We start from the raw sequence: 22,420 nt of genomic DNA, 5'->3' as shown, positions 1-22,420 counted from the left end.
GATTTGCACCGGTCTAATGTCCACTGCTCGTGTTTCTTGGCCCAAGCAAGTCTCTTCTTCTTATTGGTGTCCTTTAGAAGTGGTTTATTTGCAGCAATTAGACCATGAAGGCCTTCCGTCAAGATAGAACTGCCAAAGGGGGAGGAGTTGCAGTCTACTGCAGAGATAGCCTGCAAAGTAATGTCATACTTTCCAGGTCCATACCCAAACAGTTCGAACTACTAATTCTGAAAATTACTCTCTCCAGAAATAAGTCTCTCACTGTTGCCGCCTGCTACCGACCCCCCTCAGCTCCCAGCTGTGCCCTGGACACCATTTGTGAATTGATTGCCCCCCATCTTCAGAGTTTGTTCTGTTAGGTGACCTAAACTGGGATATGCTTAACACCCCGGCAGTCCTACAATCTAAGCTAGATGCACTCAATCTCACACAAATCATCAAGGAACCCACCAGGTACAACCCTAACTCTGTAAGCAAGGGCACCCTCATAGACGTCATCCTGACCAACTGGCCCTCCAAATACACCTCCGCTGTCTTCAACCAGGATCTCAGCGACCACTGCCTCATTGCCTGTATCCGCTACGGTGCCGCAGTCAAACGACCACCCCTCATCACTGTCAAACGCTCCCTAAAACACTTCTGTGAGCAGGCCTTTCTAATCGACCTGGCCCGGGTATCCTGGAAGGACATTGACCTCATCCCGTCAGTTGAGGATGCCTGGTCATTCTTTAAGAGTAACTTCCTCACCATTTTAGATAAACATGCTCCGTTCAAAAATGCAGAACTAAGAACAGATACAGCCCTTGGTTCACTACAGACCTGACTGCCCTCGACCAGCACAAAACCATCCTGTGGCGGACTGCAATAGCATGGAACAGTCCCCGCGATATGCAACTGTTCAGGGAAGTCAGGAACCAATACACGCAGTCAGTCAGGAAAGCTAAGGCCAGCTTCTTCAGGCAGAAGTTTGCATCCTGTAGCTCCAACTCCAAAAAGTTCTGGGACACTGAAGTCCATGGAGAACAAGAGCACCTCCTCCCAGCTGCCCACTGCACTGAGGCTAGGGAACACGGTCACCACCGACAAATCCATGATTATCGAAAACTTCAACAAGCATTTCTCAACGGCTGGCCATGCCTTCCGCCTGGCTACTCCTACCTCGGCCAACAGCTCCGGCCCCCCCGCAGCTCCTCGCCCAAGCCTCTCCAGGTTCTCCTTTACCCAAATCCAGATAACAGATGTTCTGAAAGAGCTGCAAAACCTGGACCCGTATAAATCAGCTGGGCTTGACAATCTGGACCCTCTATTTCTGAAACTATCCGCCGCCATTGTCACAACCCCTATTACCAGCCTGTTCAACCTCTCTTTCATATCGTCTGAGATCCCCAAGGATTGGAAAGCTGCTGCAGTCATCCCCCTCTTCAAAGGGGGAGACACCCTGGACCCAAACTGTTACAGACCTATATCCATTCTGCCCTGCCTATCTAAGGTCTTCGAAAGCCAAGTCAACAAACAGGTCACTGACCATCTCGAATCCCACCGTACCCTCTCCGCTATGCAATCTGGTTTCCGAGCCGGTCACGGGTGCACCTCAGCCACACTCAAGGTACTAAACGACATCATAACCGCCATCGATAAAAGACAGTACTGTGCAGCCGTCTTCATCGACCTTGCCAAGGCTTTCGACTCTGTCAATCACCAGATTCTTATCGGCAGACTCAGTAGCCTCGGTTTTTCGGATGACTGCCTTGCCTGGTTCACCAATTTCTTTGCAGACAAAGTTCAGTGTGTCAAATCGGAGGGCATGCTGTCCGGTCCTCTGGCAGTCTCTATGGGGGTGCCACAGGGTTCAATTCTCGGGCCGACTCTTTTCTCTGTATATATCAATGATGTTGGTCTTGCTGTGGGCGATTCCCTGATCCACCTCTACGCAGACGACACCATTCTATATACTTTCGGCCCGTCATTGGACACTGTGCTATCTAACCTCCAAACGAGCTTCAATGCCATACAACACTCCTCCCGTGGCCTCCAACTGCTCTTAAACGCTAGTAAAACCAAATGCATGCTTTTCAACCGATCGCTGCCTGCACCCGCATGCCCGACGAGCATTACCACACTGGATGGTTCCGACCTTGAATATGTGGATACCTATAAGTAACTAGGTGTCTGGCTAGACTGCAAACTCTCCTTCCAGACACATATCAAGCATCTCCAATCGAAAATCAAATCAAGAGTCGGCTTTCTATTCCGCAACAAAGCCTCCTTCACTCACGCTGCCAAGCTTACCCTAGTAAAACTGACTATCCTACCGATCCTCGAATTCGGCGATGTCATCTACAAAATCGCTTCCAACACTCTACTCAGCAAACTGGATGCAGTTTATCACAGTGCCATCCGTTTTGTCACTAAAGCACCTTATACTACCCACCACTGCGACTTGTATGCTCTAGTCGGCTGGCCCTCGCTACATATTCGTCGCCAGACCCACTGGCTCCAGGTCATCTACAAGGCCATGCTAGGTAAAGCTCCGCCTTATCTCAGTTCACTGGTCACGATGGCAACACCCATCCGTAGCACGCGCTCCAGCAGGTGTATCTCACTGATCATCCCTAAAGCCAACACCTCATTCGGCCGCCTTTCGTTCCAGTACTCTGCTGCCTGTGACTGGAACGAATTGCAAAAATCGCTGAAGTTGGAGACTTATCTCCCTCACCAACTTCAAACATCTGCTATCTGAGCAGCTAACCGATCGCTGCAGCTGTACATAATCTATTGGTAAATAGCCCACCCATTTTCACCTACCTCATCCCCACAGTTTTTATTTATTTACTTTTCTGCTCTTTTGCACACCAATATCTCTACCTGTACATGATCATCTGATCATTTATCACTCCAGTGTTAATCTGCAATATTGTAATTATTCGCCTCCCTCCTCATGCCTTTTGCACACATTGTATATAGACTCCCCTTTTTTTCTACTGTGTTATTGACTTGTTTATTGTTCACTCCATGTGTAACTGTGTTGTCTGTTCACACTGCTATGCTTTATCTTGGCCAGGTCGCAGTTGCAAATGAGAACTTGTTCTCAACTAGCCTACCTGGTTAAATAAATAAAATTCACGCAGTCTCCTCTGAACAGTTGATGTTGAGATGTGTCTGTTACTTTAACTCTGTGAAGCATTTATTTGGGCTGCAATCTGAGGTGCAGTTAACTCTAATGAACGTATCCTATGCAGCAGAGGTAAAGCTGGTTCTTCCTTTCACAGTGGTGATCCTCATGAGAGCAAGTTTCATCATGGTTTTTGCGACTGCATTTGAAGAAACTTTCAAAGTTCTTGAAATTGTCCCGAATTGACTGACCGTCATGTCTTAAAGTAATGATGGACTGTCATTTCTCTTTGCTTATTTGAGCTGTTAATGTCATAATATGGACTTGGTCTTTTACCAAATATGGCTATCTTCTGTATACCACCCCTACCTTGTCACAAAACAAACTGATTGGCTCAAACGCATTAAGAAGGAAAGAAATTCCACAAATGAACTTTTAACAAGGCACACCGGTTAATTGAAATGCATTCCAGGTGACTACCTCATGAAGCTGGTTGAGAGAATGCCAAGAGTGTGCAAAGCTGTCATCAAGGCAAAGGGTGGCTACTTTGAAGAATCTCAAATATAAAATATATTTTGATTTGTTTAACACTTTTTTGGTTACTACATGATTCCATGTGTGTTATTTCATAGTTTTGATGTCTTCACTATTATTCTACAATGTAGAAAATAGTAAAAATGAAGAAAAACCCTTGAATGAGTAGGTGTGTCCAAACTTCTGACTGGTACTCTATGTATGTTTGTGTGTGTGTGTGGTAACCCTAGCTGTCCCAGTTCTGCCCTCTGGAACGGGCTGAGTCGACGTGCCTGTTGATAGCTGCTGCTGCCTCTGGAGCTCTGTAGGAAGTCTCCACACTCTGACCAGGTGCCACCCACTCTCCCTCAATCTCTCCCTGCCTGTCGTCCACATTTAGCTCCCTCTCCATCCACATGGATGGAAATTTACCAAGACCAACGAAGAGGAGAGGTGACGAACTGTGTTATCAGTGCTGGCGTAGGTGGTTATTATAAATCCTGCTGTTACGGGCAGCCGCCACAATGTGGCGATGATGAATACTGAATGACAATGTCAGTGTGTCTTCATGTTTAGACCGAGCAACTGACACAAGCCCTGAAGATCTGCTGCGAGGTCCGGAAGACTCTTAAAGCCTCTAATTATCCCTCCTCTTTCCATTCCATGCTATGCTTAGTTCTGGCATGATGTTGGATTACGTTGTGCGAGGAGAATAATCTGACATCATCCGACACGCACTCCCAGGGAACTTGTCCAAGGACCCAACAGATATCTTGCTGCTGTTTTATGAGCTTGAGGCTCATGCCAAGCTCAACCACCCCAAGGTGGAGACAGTGCTAGAGCTGGATAACCTTGAGACCAAGGTGTTGGAGACGATGGCAGGTGAAGAGGACACACCGTAGCTGACCCTCTCCTTACATGACTTGTTCTCCTCATCCAGGCGTTGTTTGTTGTGATGAGTTTCTTCTGTTATGGACCCTCCTGCCCACTTCCCTCTGCTGTGTAAGAAGGCCTTGAGGATTGCTCTGTCTCTGTACAGGAAATGACCACAAGCAGACCTGGCCCGCTGCAGGTGTGCCCATCTCATCTTCCATTCCATCACAAAAAAATCTATAAATAAATAAATAACGCCTCACAATTTACAATTGGTCCACTAAACAGGTCCATCAGATACTGGTTATGATCCAGTCAGATGTTTGCTGTGACAGAGCTCCAGTGTGTCCGTGCATAGGTTCCTCTCTCTCTCTCGCTCTTCCCCTCTCCCCTCTCAGCCAGCGTGTGTACAGCCTGATCCTGCTGTCACTGCCGAGTGGTGTGTCTAAGGCGGCGGCCCGTGTGCTGGAGGAGGATATGAGGGCTAATATGAGGATGGCCTGTCCATCATCACAGCCGCAGTGAGTCAGCACCAATCACGCCCCCGCACCCCCAGCACCCCCGCACTGTCATTACCACCCCTCATCCCTTCGCCCCCCTCCGCCCACTGCTGCTGCCATGAAAGCTTCTCCTGTTTGTTTTTATCAATGGGCTTTCAGCACCACTTCAATTAGCAGATGCTTCCATTCACCATCCCCTTCCTGCCAATTTGAATGGTAATGTGCTGTACAAGCCATCACTCTGCTGTTGAACAAGCCATCACTCTGCTGTTGAACAAGCCATCACTCTGCTGTTGAACTAAGAGCTTTATTGAATGTTATTGAAGCATTACCAAGCTTTATGTTCACAGGCACATTTTCATATGCAGTTGCTACTCGAACCGCTGCCATGCAGATTTTCCATTCCACCACCTTGAAATTGATACATTAAAACAACGGATGGACAAGTGCCTAAAAAGGACAAGTTTACCCAAAATCCAGAAACTCCCAAGTGATTCCATACATTTAAACTAGTTCAGTGGAGTTTTCCCTCTCCCCCCTCTCTCCCTATAGTGCTGTCACGTGACTCGTGGAGTTCTCTCTCTCCCTGTAGTGCTGTCACGTGACTCGTGGAGTTTCCCCTCCCCCATCTCTCCCTGTAGTGCTGTCAAGTGACTCGTGGAGTTTACCCTCTCTCCCTGTAATGCTGTCACGTGACTCGTGGAGTTTCCCCTCTCCCCCCAGCTCTCCCTGTAGTGCTGTCACTTGACTCGTGGAGTTTACCCTCCCCCCGTAGTGCTGTCACATGACTCGTGGAGTTTTCCCTCTCCCCCCCCCTCTCTCCCTATAGTGCTGTCACGTGACTCGTGGAGTTTTCCCTCTCCCCCCTCTCTCCTTTTAGTGCTGTCACGTGACTCGTGAAGTTGCTGGGTGCAGGCGCCGCTGCGCTCCATTGCCAGTCAATTCATTATTCAGAAATCTGCGAAGTTTGGACAAATTTTTACAAAGCCTATGGCCGAATTAGCTATTTTTCAGCTTTGAGTCAGGAAATGTGTACATTTCCACCTACGAAGTGTGATTATTTTATATAATTATTTTATGTAGCCGACTGCCACAGCAGTGGAGATGGGTAACAACTGTGCATGTGCGCTCTCAGGGGAATCAACGCTACGTAGAAACGGCACGTAATGCCCTAATTCGCAGATCAACAGAAAAGTGAAGACAACTTTACACATTTTCAGTGGTGTAAAAATACTTTCAAGTTCTATTTAAGTAGATTTTTTTGGTAGCTGTACTTTACTGTTTATATTTTTGACAACTTTTACTTTTACTTCAATACATTCCTAAAGACAATAACATACTTTTTACTCCATACATTTTCCCTGACACCCAAAACTACTCGTTACATTTTGAATGCTTAGCAGGACAGGAAAATGGTCCAATTCACACACTTATCAAATAACATCCCTGGTCATCCCTACTACATGATCTGGCGGATTCACTAAACACAAATGCTTTGTTTGTAAATGATGTCTGAGTGTTGGAGAGTGCCCCTAGTCAGTAAATTTTAAAAAACAAGAAGATGGTGCCGTCTGGCTTGCTTAATATAAGGAATTTTAAATTATTTATGCTTTTACTTATCAGACTTAAGTACATTTTAGCAATTACATTTACTTTTGATACTTAAGTATATTTAAAACCAAATACTTTTAGACTTTTACTCAAGTAGTATTTTACTGGGTGACTTTCACTTTTACTTGAGTCATTTTCTATGAAGGTATCTTTGACTTTTACTCCAGTATGACAATTGGATACTTTTTTCACCCCTGCACATTATACAAAGTAAACAAGAACCTACAAATATGTCTGACGATGAAAACTTGCCAGTGATGAAGAAAACTACTGGAGGGGCGCCCAGCTGTTATTTAACCAGCATTATTTGAGCCTGAGTATTAGGATGAAGAATTGAGGCAAATTGAGCTTCAGACATCTAGCCACCATAGCAGTAGCTAGACCACAGCCCCAACCCATCCCCAGGATCACCACCCTTACAGAAAGCATTGCAGTTTTGAAACTGCAGTAAAAGTGCAGTAACTGCAATTGATTGTGGTATTTTGCAGGCTGTAATTGCAGTTATACTGCACTCTAGCTGCAATAACACTGCAAAATTACTGTTATTTTGGACGCAGTATTTGCAGCATACTGCAGTTATATTGTAATATTCTTTCGTAAGGGCACAGACTGGTGGTGCAGTTGTGGCAATTGAGCTCCAATGCCGCGAATGAGGAATCTTTGTGCTGCAGATAATTCGAATATGTGACTACAATTCTTACAGAAATGGAGAAACGTGATGATGAGTTGCAATTAGTTTGTTTTTGAGACGACAGGGATATTGCTGCCCACATAAACCCTAATGTCCTGAAAACATATTTACATGTTGGAGACAGCTGGGCCAATTGGACAGTTCTCTACCGGGTAAGTAGCTAAACTTTACTTTATAGAATGATCGCTTATCATAAACCTCTATGAATGGCTCGTTAGTGGATTTTATGTTTTCATATTAGCCCAAAACACTAAGTGTGCAAAAGATGAAGAACTTCTGCTCTTTCTTGACAGACAGACAGGGGGGGGGGTTGTTGCAACTCAATATTAGGAATGTTTGGTAGCCTATGTTAATTTATCGCAATGTTTCTCCCCTCGTCAATACATAGGGTACATACGCAATGGTAATAACACAATAAGGACACCTCGAACTTCAAGAATCAGGCAAGGCTACATACCTCCACATGCTTGCTTTGTCGCTTTCTCTTCTCAAACGACTATTTGTATTTTGGCACTGCGCCAGAACCAGTCCATGGATCCAGTAACAACATCTGTATTTTTTTTGTATCCTTCGGTTTTCTGTCCCCATCATTTCAGACACCGTATCTCGTTAATATGCATCATCGCTGAAGTGCTTGCTCCACACTCAGTGATGCAATGTTGGCTGCAGGAGTATTTACATCGTATTTACCATTTCGAATGGCTGCATCTCTTCATATCTTTTATCGGAAAACACTGAAATGTGGTGCATTTTCCAGCCTTTCCGGTATGTGGTGCCTTGATTTCCAGTATAAAGTGCAGCCCCGGACCAAATACCCAGCTTACTCTTGCTGCCATCTCTTTACTTTGCGTAACTAACTTTACCAGCGATATACCAGTGGCGACCCGTCATTCAGGGCAGGTGGGGCTGTTTTGAGCGCCACATTTTTAGCAACAACAAAAAAATATATATATTTATTTTGGGGGGGCTGCCTGTTTTGCATGTTATATTGACATTAATACGTGTCACATACCAGTTTGCAAACAATGTAAAAAAAAATATATATAATACAGTTAATAAAGCCAAATACAAACATGGACTCTTTTGTTTTCTTGAGTAAGTGAGCTCCAAAATGAAGGTGTTTCAGCCTAGCTCAGTGCTTTCTGTGGTGGTGGGGCAAGCCAGCAGAAAATACAGAGCGCTGCGTCGTGAATGGCTCAGTGTTCTGTCACTCATGGGGACACTACGTCACCGCCAAGTCTAAGGGTAGAGCTTGAAAATTCTCGCCCTTTGGGTGCTGCCATATATTTATATCAGAAGTAGCCATCCATGAAGGCTCAAGGTCATTGGTCACAGATAAAATTACGTCAAATCACGTTATATCTACAGTAGCTTTGATTGGACTGAGGTCAATATCATACTTAGCTAGCAGTCATCATCATGAATCATGTCGACAAATCTACTGGCAAATCCTTTTCAATCCTTGTCATATGAAGAGAAATAATGAAGAGAAATTATAGATAAAACGTTTCGATGCTCATCGGCCATTAACATTACACAACAAGTTGGAAATCGTAAATTCAACAATGAGTGGTTTGGAAGGAATCAGTGGCCAACTGCAAGCATTGCAAAGCAATCATTAGCCTGCTATTCAGCAGAGTGGCTGTGTGGTCCCAAGTCTAAGATTAAAGGTTTATTTTCCTAGTATAAAATTATAAACATTCAACATTGGCCATGCTGTCAATTAAGCGTGATTTGTGCCGCGTTCAAAACAACAGTTAACTCGGAACTGCAAAATCTGACTTTAGTGAGTTCAAGACAACTGAGAACTCGGGAAAAATGAGCTACGACTGGGAAAATACGTTTTGAACTTTCATCCAACTCTGAATTGTAAATCGGGAACTCTGGCCTCTTTCTAGAGCTACGACCTAAATATCACTGACGTCATCATGATTTGACCTTTTTTTTCTCTGCGTTCCCAGTTGTCTTGAAAGCACCATAAATCCAGAGAATGCCAGACTTTGATGACAAAGTTTGATGACAAAATTTGCCCACAAAGGACCGCTGTGCCACCTTCCTGTTCAAGTGAGCACATCACAACAAGGTGAGTCCAAAAATGTATTGTATGCTGCTGCATAAATTATGTAATATGCCAGCCACTGTGGCTAAGAAAGTAATACTGAGTGTATGTTGTGTAGTAAGCTGTTAGTAGCCCATGTGCCCGACCCTAATAATTTGGTTTATTTTCACATCTTAATTTCACCTTCTGTTCTGACTTGGTGGTGCACATGTAGCCTATAACCAGTTTTTGAGAAATGTAACATTGTAAGAGCTTTCATTGTCTGCTTATATGCCCTCTATTTATTTTACGGTTCTGACTTGGTGTACAGGGAGAACACTGTAAGAACGGCCCATGTTCTGAATGCTGTTGCTGTACATTTCAAAAGTGATGAACAAATAGTTATATTGACTACGTCGGTCCTAGCTCGCTCATTAAGGTCTTAATCGAAATTATGGATTGCTTCTTATCCGCTTGTTGTCCCCAAATGTCATAGTTTGTACATTTCGATTGTCAGTAGAAACCACATTTGTTTAAGCAAGTCAGCCATATCTGCTATGTTTTTTTTAATGGCAGTAAATGAGGCTGAATGAACTGTTTCGCTGCCAGACAAGGCTCCGCTGATAGCCAGGTGTTGCAGTGGTAAGGTGTTAGGACTGCTGTTGGGACTCTGCTGTTGGGACTGCTTTATGTAGGCCCTAACAGTTTGTGGGCAGCATTTGTCGCCGTTATAGTACAATTCATGTATTGTTTAGTGTTGTGTTGTGTAGTGGCTTTGCTGGCATGCATCCCACTTTTTTTTCCGTCGCCCCACCAAGATGTACATGCTAAAATCGCCACTGGGTAAAAAAAAACACCAAATTTGTCCACACTGCGCGGATTTCAGAATAATGAATTCATTGTCAACGGAGCAGAGCAACGAGTCACGTGACCCGGTTTTTCGTTGTCCAAACACTTAAAAGACGCACCCTATCCCCTCAGCCCTCAAATTAAGTGGACACTTTGATGACGTATGAGGAGTATACACTTGCAGGGCAAGGGGGAAAGGAATGATGAAAAAACTTTTTTTTATTCAAATAAAGTTCAACAATTTACATTCTTACATCATACAAAACAGAATGCAGGTATTAATGAGAAAATACTGGGGAAAAATAATAAAATAAAAAAATAAAACAAAAAAAACAATTCTAATGCAATTGTAATCACTCTGAAAAAATCTTATTGTAATGATTTAGGAAAATGTTATTCTTGTTATTGTTCACTAGAGTTAATGTTTTAATTAAATAGTTGAATTCAAAAAAACAATTTGGTGTAGAATTTTGGAATTTTTGTTTGTGTATGAAGTATTTGGCAACAAGAATAAAAAAACGTACAATCATTTCAGTGGTCTTGTTATCATTGCAATAGTAACATATGATATATTTTATGTCAAAAACATGGGCAGTGTTCATAATGGTAAATAAGTATTTTGCAAGGTTTTCCCCAAATTCTGACACAAATTTACATTCAAAGAACAAGTGAGACAGATTCTCACCTTCTTTTTCACAGAAAACGCAGGTATCATCATTGGCCACAAATTCGGATATCATAGAATTACATGGATATATCTTGTGTACAATTTTGAAGTGCACTTCCTTAACTTTGTTTGGTATACAGTATTTGTAAGGTCTTAACCATGCATTTTTCCAGACAATGTCAAGAATAAGCATGTTCCAGAAAAACGTTCCTCTCTGTGTAAGTTGGTTTTGTGAATGAAGAATTTGTCTTATATATTTATTAAAACAAGATTTCTCAAGTAAACCCACGCCTTCCAATCTGAGTTCTTGATAAACTTTGTGATCGTTACCAAAGCTAAGATGAGTTTTCATAAATGTAGTTAGACCACTGGGAACGGCTTTGATCACAGAAATAAACTCTCTGAAAGGTATTGGAAGCTCTTTCAATTTCATAAATTGTTCATATGTGAGAATATTACCCTTGTTGTCGAAAATATGAAGAACAAAGTCAATATTCCTCTCATGCCAACAATGACTTATTCCTTATAGTTATGTCTGAATTATTCCACAAAAGAGTTTTATGTGGGGAAAAATTGTGCAGGAAACATATTTTCCAGGCCAGTAAAGCTTGTTGGTGAAACCTAGCCAATTTAGCAGGTAATCTTTCAGGAATATAATTACATTTCAGTAAAAATTGAAGACCTCCCAATTTATTAAACACATTATTTGGAATGAAATACCATATTGAATCAGTATTGATCAAACATTTTTTCAACCAGTTTATCTTGAAAGTGTTATTTATGTCAACAAAATCCAACACTTCTCGACCGCCTTCAGCTCTTTTGTTAGAAAGAACTGATTTTTTTTTAGTTTGAGATTTATTTTTCCAGATGAAGTCAAGAAAGGTCTTATTGATCTCTTTACAAGAAGCAGGATTTACACATAACGATAATGAGGGGTACACAAAATGAGACAGTCCCTCTGCCTTGGACAGAAGTATAGAAAGATCTCTTTATAGCCAATTATTAAATATATTTTTAGTTCTCTTAATTTTAGGAGAGAAATTCAAATGTTGTCTGACTAAGTATTTTTTTGACAGATGTATTCCTAAATATTGAACACAGTCCTTTACAGGAATATTTTCTATTTCTTTATCATCAGAGTCAAATAAACATAAGATTTCACATTTAGAAATATTCAGCATTAATCCTGATGCAATAGAAAATGCAGTTATAGCATTAAGGGCGACCTGGTCTTTATCTCTTAAGAAAAGAGTAGTATCATCAGCCAGTTGGGACATTTTGATTTCTTTGTTAAAAATGGTTCAGCCATACACATGTGCATTATTCAGAATATCTAGAGATAGAAGTTCCACAACCAAAATGAATACAAATGGGGAAATTGGGCATCCCTGTCGTACACTTCTGTTGATACTGAATCTTTTGGAAGTATTAAGGTTTAGTAGCACAGAACTATTTATATCTTTGTAAAACATGCAAAGTACTTTAATAAAATGTTCACCAAATCCAAAAATTTTAAGAGAACCTAAAGAGAAATTCATGTTCAATTGTGTCAAAGACATTACAGAAGTCCAAAAATAATACAACCGCATCTGAGTCAATTGCATCTGAATAATCCAAAAAGTCCAAGACTAAACGAATGTTAGAACTTATGTGACGACCCTTCATAAATCTTGTTTGAGTCTCATTTATAATGGTATCTATTCCTTTCTTTAATCTTTTGGCATAAACCAGAGCAATCAATTTGTAATCAATATTTAATAAAGTAATTGGTCTCCAATTGTCAATGAGAGAAGGGTCTTTATCCGGCTTCGGAATCAATGAAATAAGGCCCTATTTCATAGTGGAGACCATTTCCCCATTTTTAATGGAATCTTGAAACATATTGAAAATCTGGTCTTCTAGTAACTCCCAAAACTGTCTATAGAATTCAACTGACAGGCCATCAGGGCCAGGTGATTTCATCTATCAGGCCATCAGGGCCAGGTGATTTCATCTGTCAGGCCATCAGGGCCAGGTGATTTCATCTATCAGGCCATCAGGGCCAGGTGATTTCATCTATCAGGCCATCAGGGCCAGGTGATTTCATCTGTCAGGCCATCAGGGCCAGGATATTTCCCTTTTTTTCATTGAATTCAGAGTCTCTAATTTCTTCAATTGACACAGGTGAATCGCAAACTGAGTGGAAATCATCCTCAATTACAGGGACATACTTCTGAATGTGGCAAATGTAGCTTTCACAACCATCTTCCTGAAATTGAGAGCTGTAAAGGTTTTCATAAAAGGAATTGACAAATTATGATATTGCAATGGGATCTTTGCATAAAACATCATTCATTTTGAGTGCAGTTATAGATTTTCTTTTGTAGTTTCTCTTTTCAAGTGCATAAAAAGTAACTAGTGTTTCTTTCCCCCTCTTCAATCCACTTTGCTCTTAACCTTACAAAGGCACCCATTGCCAGATCCGTGTAAAGCTGTTCTAATTCTAGTTGTAAAGATTTGAATACAGACTCCTCTTCTTCAGACAAATTATCTTTCTTCAGAAAACTGTCAAGCTTGCTCATCATCTCCTTTTCTCTAAGGTTATTTAATTGCATCAGCTCTTTGGCGCGTTTAAAGGCTACCACTCTGACTTTATATTTGAAAAATTCCCATCTACTTCCATGATCCAAGTCTTTTCTTGCAAAAAGGAGGAATGATTTGTGAATGGGCCACCCTTGGCCGGAAATTCGTCACTCGTTCATCCCGCGATGATTGTGTTTTTAGCCACCGGTAGCTTTATATGCGCTAGTCAATTATGAGTGCATGTCTATATATAATTATTAATATACGCCTACTGTATGATAGTTAGCTAACTAACGCTAGCCTGCATAGCTGGAACTTCTGAAGACGGAAAATAATGTATTTCTACAATTTCCAAAAGATAACCAAACAAAAACATGTACTTTTTACGAGACGTGTTTGTGCCGTCATGGTCATTAGAAGCACAATGTAACTTATTTGCATTTGTTTTTACTTACACTTGTATGTTGACTTCTCCATTGATGTTGTTTTTAAGTTTTCGCGGACTTTTCTTAGCGGATGTACAAACATCGCAAATTGAATTATGGGGTGTTTCAGGCCCCGGAGTGAACATACTTGTACACCTGCAAAGCCGAATAAAACGAGGGCTGAGGGGCTTCCGTTGCAAACTGCCCTTGCTTGGCTAATCATTTGGACCGCCCGCCAAGATGGCGACAGGGATTTCCCCAAGGGCATAAGGCAAGGGACGAGGGTGTGTCTTTTCAGTGTTTGGACCGCCGCCCCTGTGTTCCAGCATAGCTCTACACCATAGCACTACAGGGAGAGATGGGGAAACTCCACTGAACTAGTTTCAATGTATGGATTCACCTGGAAGTTTCTGGATTTTGGGAAAACTTGTCCTTTAAATCAATATACATCAAAATCACATTTGAGTCTTCCTCAACAACTCTTAACACTTGCTGTCGTGTCATTCCCAGACTAACTATAGACATTAAAAGCCCATTCATATGCATACCTGGACTCTGAGGCCATCATCACAGGTGCTTCTAGACAGGTGGACTGCGGCAGCATGAATGTGTTTGTTGTCTCCTCTCCAGCCTGAGGACTTCCCTAAGATGGAGATCTTGTGGCAGCTGACCTGCGCCTGGAACACAGGCATCCTGCTTTACAGCCTGGCCGAGTACCCTGAGGGGTGGTGTGGCCTGGGCATGAGCTTCCTCCGCTGCCTGGGCTCCCTGCAGGAGAGCTACCATACACAGGTACTACTGACTGTCTGAGGGAGGAGACAGCAGTGGAGTGTGACAGGGCTGAGTCAAATGAGAGGTTTTGGCCCATGGAATATTGAATTGTAATTTTAAAAAATGTAATCTTTATTTAACTAGGCAAGTCCGTTAAGAACATTCTTATTACTGATAAGATGTCTTAAGAAAAGTTTGGTTGTATACCTGTAAATGAAAAGAGATATAGACCTAGCCATTTGTTTCTTAGATTGCTAATATCCAGTATTGTTTGTCCACAGATGTTAGATCTGTACACAGGTCCTGGATAGTCTGGACAAAGCCAAGAAGAACCTCCTCTTGGAGTAGTGATTTGAGCTTTGCAGAGCTCTTTTACTGTCTGGCACCTGATATTATTCATGTGGTTGCTGGGATGGTAGTTTACTATATGTCTCACTGGTTCTTGTATGACTGGTCTCCAGTTTAGTCAGCTCCTCCAGGATGTCAGTTGCATCCTGTCCTCCCCCAATATTTCCCTCACTTTCCCTATGGAGAGTTCAGATAACCGTTTCTACTTAATGTTTTGGTACTTCTGCACATGAATGGACTTTATTTTAAGCCTCTTGCATATATTACATTCATATGAATTTTACATGTAAAAATGTCATTTGTCTTAATTAAACAAATCATCTTAAACTGCCAATACCAGTGGACTCAAATAAAACACATCAAAATCATATAACCGAGTCACATATTTTATTATTTTCAAACAAATAAACTCTTGTCCAGTCCAAAACAAAACCCCAAACAAAATAGGTTGCAGGACTGTTCCCTCATGACTAGGACAGGGAAGACCGTTCGGCCCAGCGTCCTGATAGGCTCTACCACCTGTAGTGTGACAGGAAGGAAAGTACTGTACAATCAAAGGGTTCGCAAGCACTTACTGCACAGGTGCGCTGTCAAACAACTCATCACCCAGATGGACAAACCATAACCCGACCGACCCCACCCCCCCAGAGCTCATGTCTCTCTCACTGGAAAAAAAGACCCTCATCAATTATACAAACACAAGAGGCATTTCGGTTCAATCTTGTTCTACCGCAATAGAAATAATACAATTAAATCTAGTTCTTTGGGCTTTATTGACATGGCTGACCGAGAGGTATAAATACCAGACGTTAACAGTCTGGTGTTTAGTTGAAACACAGCTGAGGAGCAGTTCTAAATGAGATAATGATCAATGCACCTCATGATTTCTGGAATATCACCTTGTAGGTTGCTGCCTGTGTCTCATCTTCATTTTTTTAAACATAATTGTTTAATTCTATACACCCAGACACCATTTTCCACAAGAAATAACATGTAGACAGGCCCTACTTGAAGGAATTACGTTCCCAACTGACAAACATTTTTCCAATAGGCAGCTGAAGATTTGTCTATAGAGAAATATCCAACATTACAGCACATTTGTATGGAAATTATATCTCAGAATAGCTCAGTTTACTTACCTGACATTTGTGATCTAGAAAACATGTTTTGCCCCAGTTTGTTTCACACATGCATGAAGCACAGGTGAGGGGGATCTGCTGGGGGCATATTTACATTTGACAGCTACCACACCCTTTGAAACAGTCTGTATGCAGTTTATAAATGGCTCTGTTCCCTTCGGTTATTCCCTGAACTCTGGTTTTGACACAGGTAATGACAGCTGGTTTAGCAGTGGTGCCTGGCAGGTGGGCACACCTGTTCAGAAAATGCCTTCAGGTACAGGTGCTTTAGGGGGAAGTAAGGGACCCAGAGGGCTAGGTGACAACTTCCTGTGGGCATAAAGAAGATGGTCTGGCTCTCAGGTATCTGAGGAAAACCCATTCCCCTCTCCCAAAAAAAGGTGGAAAATCAAAACGTTCACAGGGTAGGGAGCCACAGCATTCCTTATTCTTCAACAAGTCCCCTCACATGTACACAAACACACAGTGCCAAGATCCGCAAAGGGAGATGGGGCAGGTCATTTCAATCCTGTTGAATCCATAGAGCCAACTCAGGCAAGGGTTTACCACAGAAGTGGTCTTCACAAAGCTTCACCGCATCATAAGATAGACATATTACATTCGCTTATTAAATAGTTCAATGCAAATGCCTTTAAAATCACTCAGATCGTTCAGTCAATTACTCTCATTCACATTTAACAGCTTTGAACTCTCCATGTCTCCTTTCAAACATGGCATTTCAGTCACAGGGGAAATTAAATCTGCGTGTTAGATTCCTGAGCTGACCTTGCTCACCCCAGACATGGCATGGGTTCATAACACAGTGGTTCAACACATGCCCAGAATTCATTCAAAAATGATTTAAAAACGTTAGATACACAGAGCATATACAGTGTATTCAGGAAGTATTCAGACCCCTTTGACTTTTTCTACATTTTGTTAAGTCACAGCCTTATTCTAAAATGGATTAAATACTTAAATCTACACACAATAACCCCATGACAAAGCAAAACATATATATTTTTAAATATATATATATATATATATATAAAAACAATGATAACACATTTACATAAGTATTCAGAACCTTTACTCAGTACTTTGTTGAAGCCCCTTTGGCAGCAATTACAGCCTCAAGTCTTCTTGGGTATGACGCTACAAGCTTGGCACTCCTGTATTTGGGTTTTTCCCCATTCTTCTCTGCAGATCCTCTCAAGCTCTGTCAGGTTGGATGGGAAGCGACACTGCACAGCTATTTTTAGGTCTCTCTAGAGATGTTCGATCGGGTTCAAGTCCGAGCTTTGGCCGGGCCATTGAAGCCACTCCTGCGTTGTCTTGGCTGTGTGCTTATGGTCGTTGTCCTGGCTGTGTGCTTATGGTCGTTGTCCAGTTGGAAGGTGAACCTTCGCCCCAGTCTGAGGTCCAGAGTGCTCTGGAGCAGGTTTTCATCAAGGATCTCTCTGTACTTTGCTCCGTTCATCTTTCCCTCGATCCTGACTAGTCTCCCAGTCCCTACTGCTGAAGAGTGGCTTCCATCTGGCCACTCTACCATAAAGGCCTGATTGGTGGAGTGCTACAGAGAAGGTTGTCCTTCTGGAAGGTTCTCCCATATCCACAGAGGAACTCTGGAGCTCTGTCAGAGTGACCATTGGGTCCTTGGTCACCTCCCTGACCAAGGCACTTCTCCCACGATTGCTCAGTTTGGCCAGGCGGCTAGCTCTAGGAAGAGTCTTGGTGGTTCCAAACTTCTTCAATTTAAGGCCACTGTGTTCTTGGGGACCTTCAATGCTGCAGAAATGTTTTGGTACCCTTCCCCAGATCTGTGCCGCGACACAATCCTGTCTCTGAGCTCTACAGACAATTCCTTCAACCTCATGGCTTGGTTTTTACTCTGACATGCACTGTCAACTGTGGGACCTTATATACACACAGTTGTGTGCCTTTCCAGATCATGTCCAATCAATTGAATTTCCCACAGGTGGATTCTAATCAAGTTGTAGAAACATCAAGGATGATAAATGGAAACAGGATTCACCCGAGCTTAATTTCAAGTCATAGCAAAGGGTCGGAATACTTATGTAAGTAAGGCATTTCCTGTTTCTTATTTCTAATACATTTACACAACTTTCTAAAACTGTTTTTGGAGTATTGTGTGTTGATTGATAAAAAATGTATTTAATCCATTTTAAAATAAGACTAATGTAACAAAATGTGAAAAAAAAGTCAAGAAGTCTGAATACTTTACGAATGCAATGTAGGTTTTAATCAAACCACTCTTTAGTGTTATTTTGGGTGGGGGGAAAGGGGACAATCCAAAAGCAGGTTAAATTGCCTCTGTTAGGACATCCAATACAAGTATTGTCTTGTTCTACCTGTTTTTAAGGCCACCTTCATGATGGCATATTCAGGACAGTACCATGTGACCATTCAATCAGAAGACACACTCCTCTTGGAAGGTAGAGAGTGTAATAGGGTGATCTGCTGCTCAACGTGGGTGAGGGAGCTATGGCTGCCTAAATTGAAATCCAATCAAATCTTAAATTACAACAGGAAAAGGGTCAAAAAGAATACAAAAGGGAAGATAGAAGTCCACAGAAGTGCGATGCGTTCGTCTATTGCACTCACAAGTTAGGCCTCCTGGAAGTCAGGAGACAACGCAGAAAAGTGAACATTTAAAATAAAAAGTTCCATCTTTTTTTTCATTGTCAATTATTTATAGCTTCCCTCAAAGTACAGGTAGTAATATAACAATTTGTATTTGATGTAAGGCAGTTTGGTGTTTTGCAGAGAGCCCCGTTACACTTCTCTACTCCCATCCTTTACACAGAGCAGCTAAAAACCACAAGCAAAAAAACAATCTAACAGCCCTCTCCAAGTAGACAATTCTAGTGAAGTGTAAAACGTGTCATTTTTAATATGTAGTAAAATCGCAGTAGGATTTGATAATTTACCTTGTGATTTCATTATATAAATGTAGAGATTCAGAACTAATTTCTTCCATTGGTTCTGCCTCCCAAGAGGTCTGTATCAGCTGCAGCACCAACAACTGGCAGCTGATCAAACGGCAAGCTGGTAGATCACCAGTCTGTAGGCTTCTCCACCAATTTCTTCAGTAATTACAAAGAAGAGCGATAACTCCAACAGTACCATCAGCTGGGCTTGATATTATCCAGTCCTTGTAGAAAAAAAACCTAAGTGGTCTTTGCTTCTCACCTTGCGTGTCTTTTTTAAAAATGTGATTTGATGAACATTTACAGTGTTCCAACTAGTATGATTGGTCTGCAACTTCTCCTGAATCCCTAACTCCTCCTCACTCCAGCGTCGTCTGTAAAACATTCTGATCTTCAACTGTCAGTCCCATTTCACAAAGAACGATTCATTTTGCTTTTCCCTTGCTTTGTTTTAAAATTACAAATTCATTTGAAATGGCATTTCCAGTCTTGAATGGATTTGCTGAGAAACTCATGCAGGGGTGTGCACAGTCACAGAAATGGTGATAAGACTAGTTTTCATTTGAGATTAACATAATGATGACACTAAAACTTGATATGAAACATATCTGCAAAAAAGGGGGAGGGAGGAGCTCTTCGGGGGATGGGCGGGGTGTCGGTCGGGGGGTCTCTGCGCCGATAGAGGAGTACAGCTGGGGAGCTCAGAGCTTCTCTGAAGAAGGTATCCAGATGTAGGGGCCCGACTGTTCCTCAATGATCATCTTGATTTTGTTGTAGATCTCCTCTAGCGAATCACCCTGTACAATGGCTGGTGAGAGAGACGCAAAAAAATATCATGAGTGCATCAAGATTCCTACTCGCACTACAATACAAGCTCATCTAAAATATTTAGCATCTGTGAAAAAATGTAATAACTAGTGGACTTACCTGTGAAAAATTCTCCAAACTCTTGTTCAAGCTTAATTGCTTTATCAAAGACTTTATTAGCTTGTTCGTAAGTCTGTCTCTTATTCATGTCCCTGCAACACAAGACATGATTGTGCAGTACAGTAAGTGATTGTTGTATGGAGTTAATAGTAAAAGTGCAATGCTTTTAACAGTTTATTAGTTCCAAGAACACACACTTACATAAGAGCTTCAATGGATTTTGGTTTGATGAAAATTGCGATCGAATAAAGTTGTGCTTGTTGAAGTCGCTTTATAGCGTTCCCAGACACGTCCAGGATACAATGTTTTCCCTGCAGGAAGAGGAAAGAGAGAACGAGCAGGTCAGTATGAAACTACCACATACTCTATAAAGCTCTACATCCATTACGAATGAATCAGAAATTAACCCTGGATGCAAACTTGTGAGGACCCAAAAAGGTGACAGTTTTTCCACACAGAAACATGCAGAAAATCTATACGCCGTAAGAATTTCTCCATTTTCAGAGTGGGGTTATAACAATACCAACGATGTGATCCCAGGACAAGTATCACGATACCAAGTAGTATTGATACCAGATTTAGCTTAAAATTAAATTGATTAAGCATATACATCCTAACTTTGAAGCATCTTTTTGAGTAGGCTATCACTTTTCTGTTTGTCCTGTGCCATCCAAATTTGTGCATAGCCAAGGTACCATGTTGTTAGCTAGCTAGCCAGGTAACATAACTAATCAGGGTTGTTTGCAGTAGAAAAGGGAGAAAGGAGCATAACTTCTGACTGGTTTGGCCTAGAAACTTTCAGTGATATAAAGGCGTAAGCATTACTGTCACTGCGCGCTGTCTTAACTCTATGGCTGCGTGACAGCAAAGCATAGCAGACCGGCCTGCTTGCTCTAACAGGAGAATTTAACCTGTTACTCCTACCCCCTACTTTTTCGAACATTCTGTTAAAAATCGCGCATCATTTCAGCGCCCTGCTGCTCATGCCAGGAATATAGTATATGCATATGATTAGTATGTGTGGATAGAAAACACTCAGACGTTTATAAAACGGGTTAAATCACAGCTGTGACTATAACAGAACGTGCGTTTCATCGAAAAGTGCAGGAAAATCTGATTACTGAAAATGGAAAAATATATCCATGCGTGACTTGAACCCATTGATAAAGGTGAACCACATTTAATGGGGCTGAGGTTGCAATACCTACAGCTTCCACACGTTGTCTAGAGTCTTGTCATTTGCCTACTATTTGTTTCTTGGTCAAACAGACGCAAGGCAGCGCAGTTCTTCCGGTCTCTGACCGGATATTTTGGCTGAGATTTACCCGGACATTATTTCCAGACGGACAGCTAAAGAATATACTTCGCCTCGTGATCAATTTGATCGCTTATTAACGTTTACTAATACCTAAAGTTGCATTACAAAAGTATTTCGAAGTGTTTTGTGAAAGTTTATCGTCGACTTTTTAATTTTAAAAAATGACGTTACGTTATAACACGCTATTTTTTTCCGTTTATCACACAGTCTTCATAGATCGATATCTAGGCTATATATGGACCGATTTAATCGAAAAAAAGACCCAATAGTGATTATGGGACATCTAGGAGTGCCAACAAAGAAGATGGTCAAAGGTAATGAATGTTTTATATTTTATTTGTGCGGTTTGTGTAGCGACGACTATGCTAATTATTTTGTTTACGTCCCCTGCGGGTCTTTTGGGGTGTTACATGCTATCAGATAATAGCTTCTCATGCTTTCGCCGAAAAGCATTTTAAAAATCTGACTTGTTGCCTGGATTCACAACGAGTGTAGCTTTAATTCAATACCCTGCATGTGTATTTTAATGTACGTTTGAGTTTTAACTAGTACTATTAGCATTTAGCGTAGCGCATTTGCATTTCCAGATGTCTAGATGGGACGCCTGCGTGTCAGGTAGGAGCAAGAGGTTAAGAGATACCGATCCACTTCGCTCGCGCTGCGAGCCACTCCAATAACTAAACAAATATAACAGAAGCCTCATCACTTGTCTGCACACCCTCAGCTCGCCATCACGGCTAAATAACATTTCAACCTGATGGAGATGCGCAGACAGAATGGACAGAGAGATGCAGCTGAGGAGGCTAATGGCTCACTAGGCTGCTCACAGCAGTCACCGGTGAGACCGGATGAAGCATTTTGATAGAATCTCTCGTGGACCGAATACATGCCAAACTTTCGCGTGAGGATTTTACTTCTGGGTAAACAAGATTCATTCTGATGACATATCGGACATCACGCTCTGAACTTAGTTTGATATTCTATTTGGGGGACGCATTCCGTGCTCAGTCATACATTTAGTTAAGAAACTAAATGTAAAAATGTAATGTAAATGTGAGTAATTTAGCAGACGCTCTTATCCAGAGCGACTTAAAAAGTCAGTACATTCATCTTGAGATAGCTAGGTGGGACAACCACATATCA

At 41.7% G+C, this 22,420-nt stretch overlaps 1 protein-coding gene and 1 long non-coding RNA gene across 11 annotated transcripts in view; one reads left to right on the top strand and one right to left on the bottom strand.

Annotated features, from left to right (window-relative positions):
• The first annotated feature begins 7,245 nt into the window (after nucleotides 1-7,245).
• LOC127913998 (uncharacterized) lies at nucleotides 7,246-15,208 on the top strand. The gene is made up of 4 exons (XR_008087571.1): nucleotides 7,246-7,452; nucleotides 9,262-9,383; nucleotides 14,475-14,636; nucleotides 14,897-15,208. It is a non-coding gene; the product is annotated as an uncharacterized LOC127913998 (long non-coding RNA).
• A 125-nt stretch (nucleotides 15,209-15,333) lies between these two features.
• LOC118363439 (disks large homolog 3-like) overlaps nucleotides 15,334-22,420 on the bottom strand; it is a 144,470-nt gene continuing 137,383 nt past the window's right edge. For all 10 annotated transcript variants that reach the window (XM_052488324.1, XM_052488325.1, XM_052488323.1 and 7 more), the window contains 3 exons: nucleotides 20,161-20,270; nucleotides 19,960-20,051; nucleotides 15,334-19,840 (listed from right to left, as the gene is read on the bottom strand). In XM_052488324.1, the coding sequence (XP_052344284.1) occupies nucleotides 19,734-19,840; nucleotides 19,960-20,051; nucleotides 20,161-20,270 (309 nt within the window). In that variant the 3' untranslated portion in view covers nucleotides 15,334-19,733. The remainder of the gene's footprint in view (nucleotides 19,841-19,959; nucleotides 20,052-20,160; nucleotides 20,271-22,420) is intronic.

The sequence above is a fragment of the Oncorhynchus keta genome, chromosome 30 (genome assembly GCF_023373465.1).
Source record: "Oncorhynchus keta strain PuntledgeMale-10-30-2019 chromosome 30, Oket_V2, whole genome shotgun sequence".
Lineage (NCBI taxonomy): Eukaryota > Metazoa > Chordata > Actinopteri > Salmoniformes > Salmonidae > Oncorhynchus > Oncorhynchus keta.
Note: the sequence above shows the minus strand (reverse complement) of the source record. Positions and strands in the feature narration are given on the sequence as shown.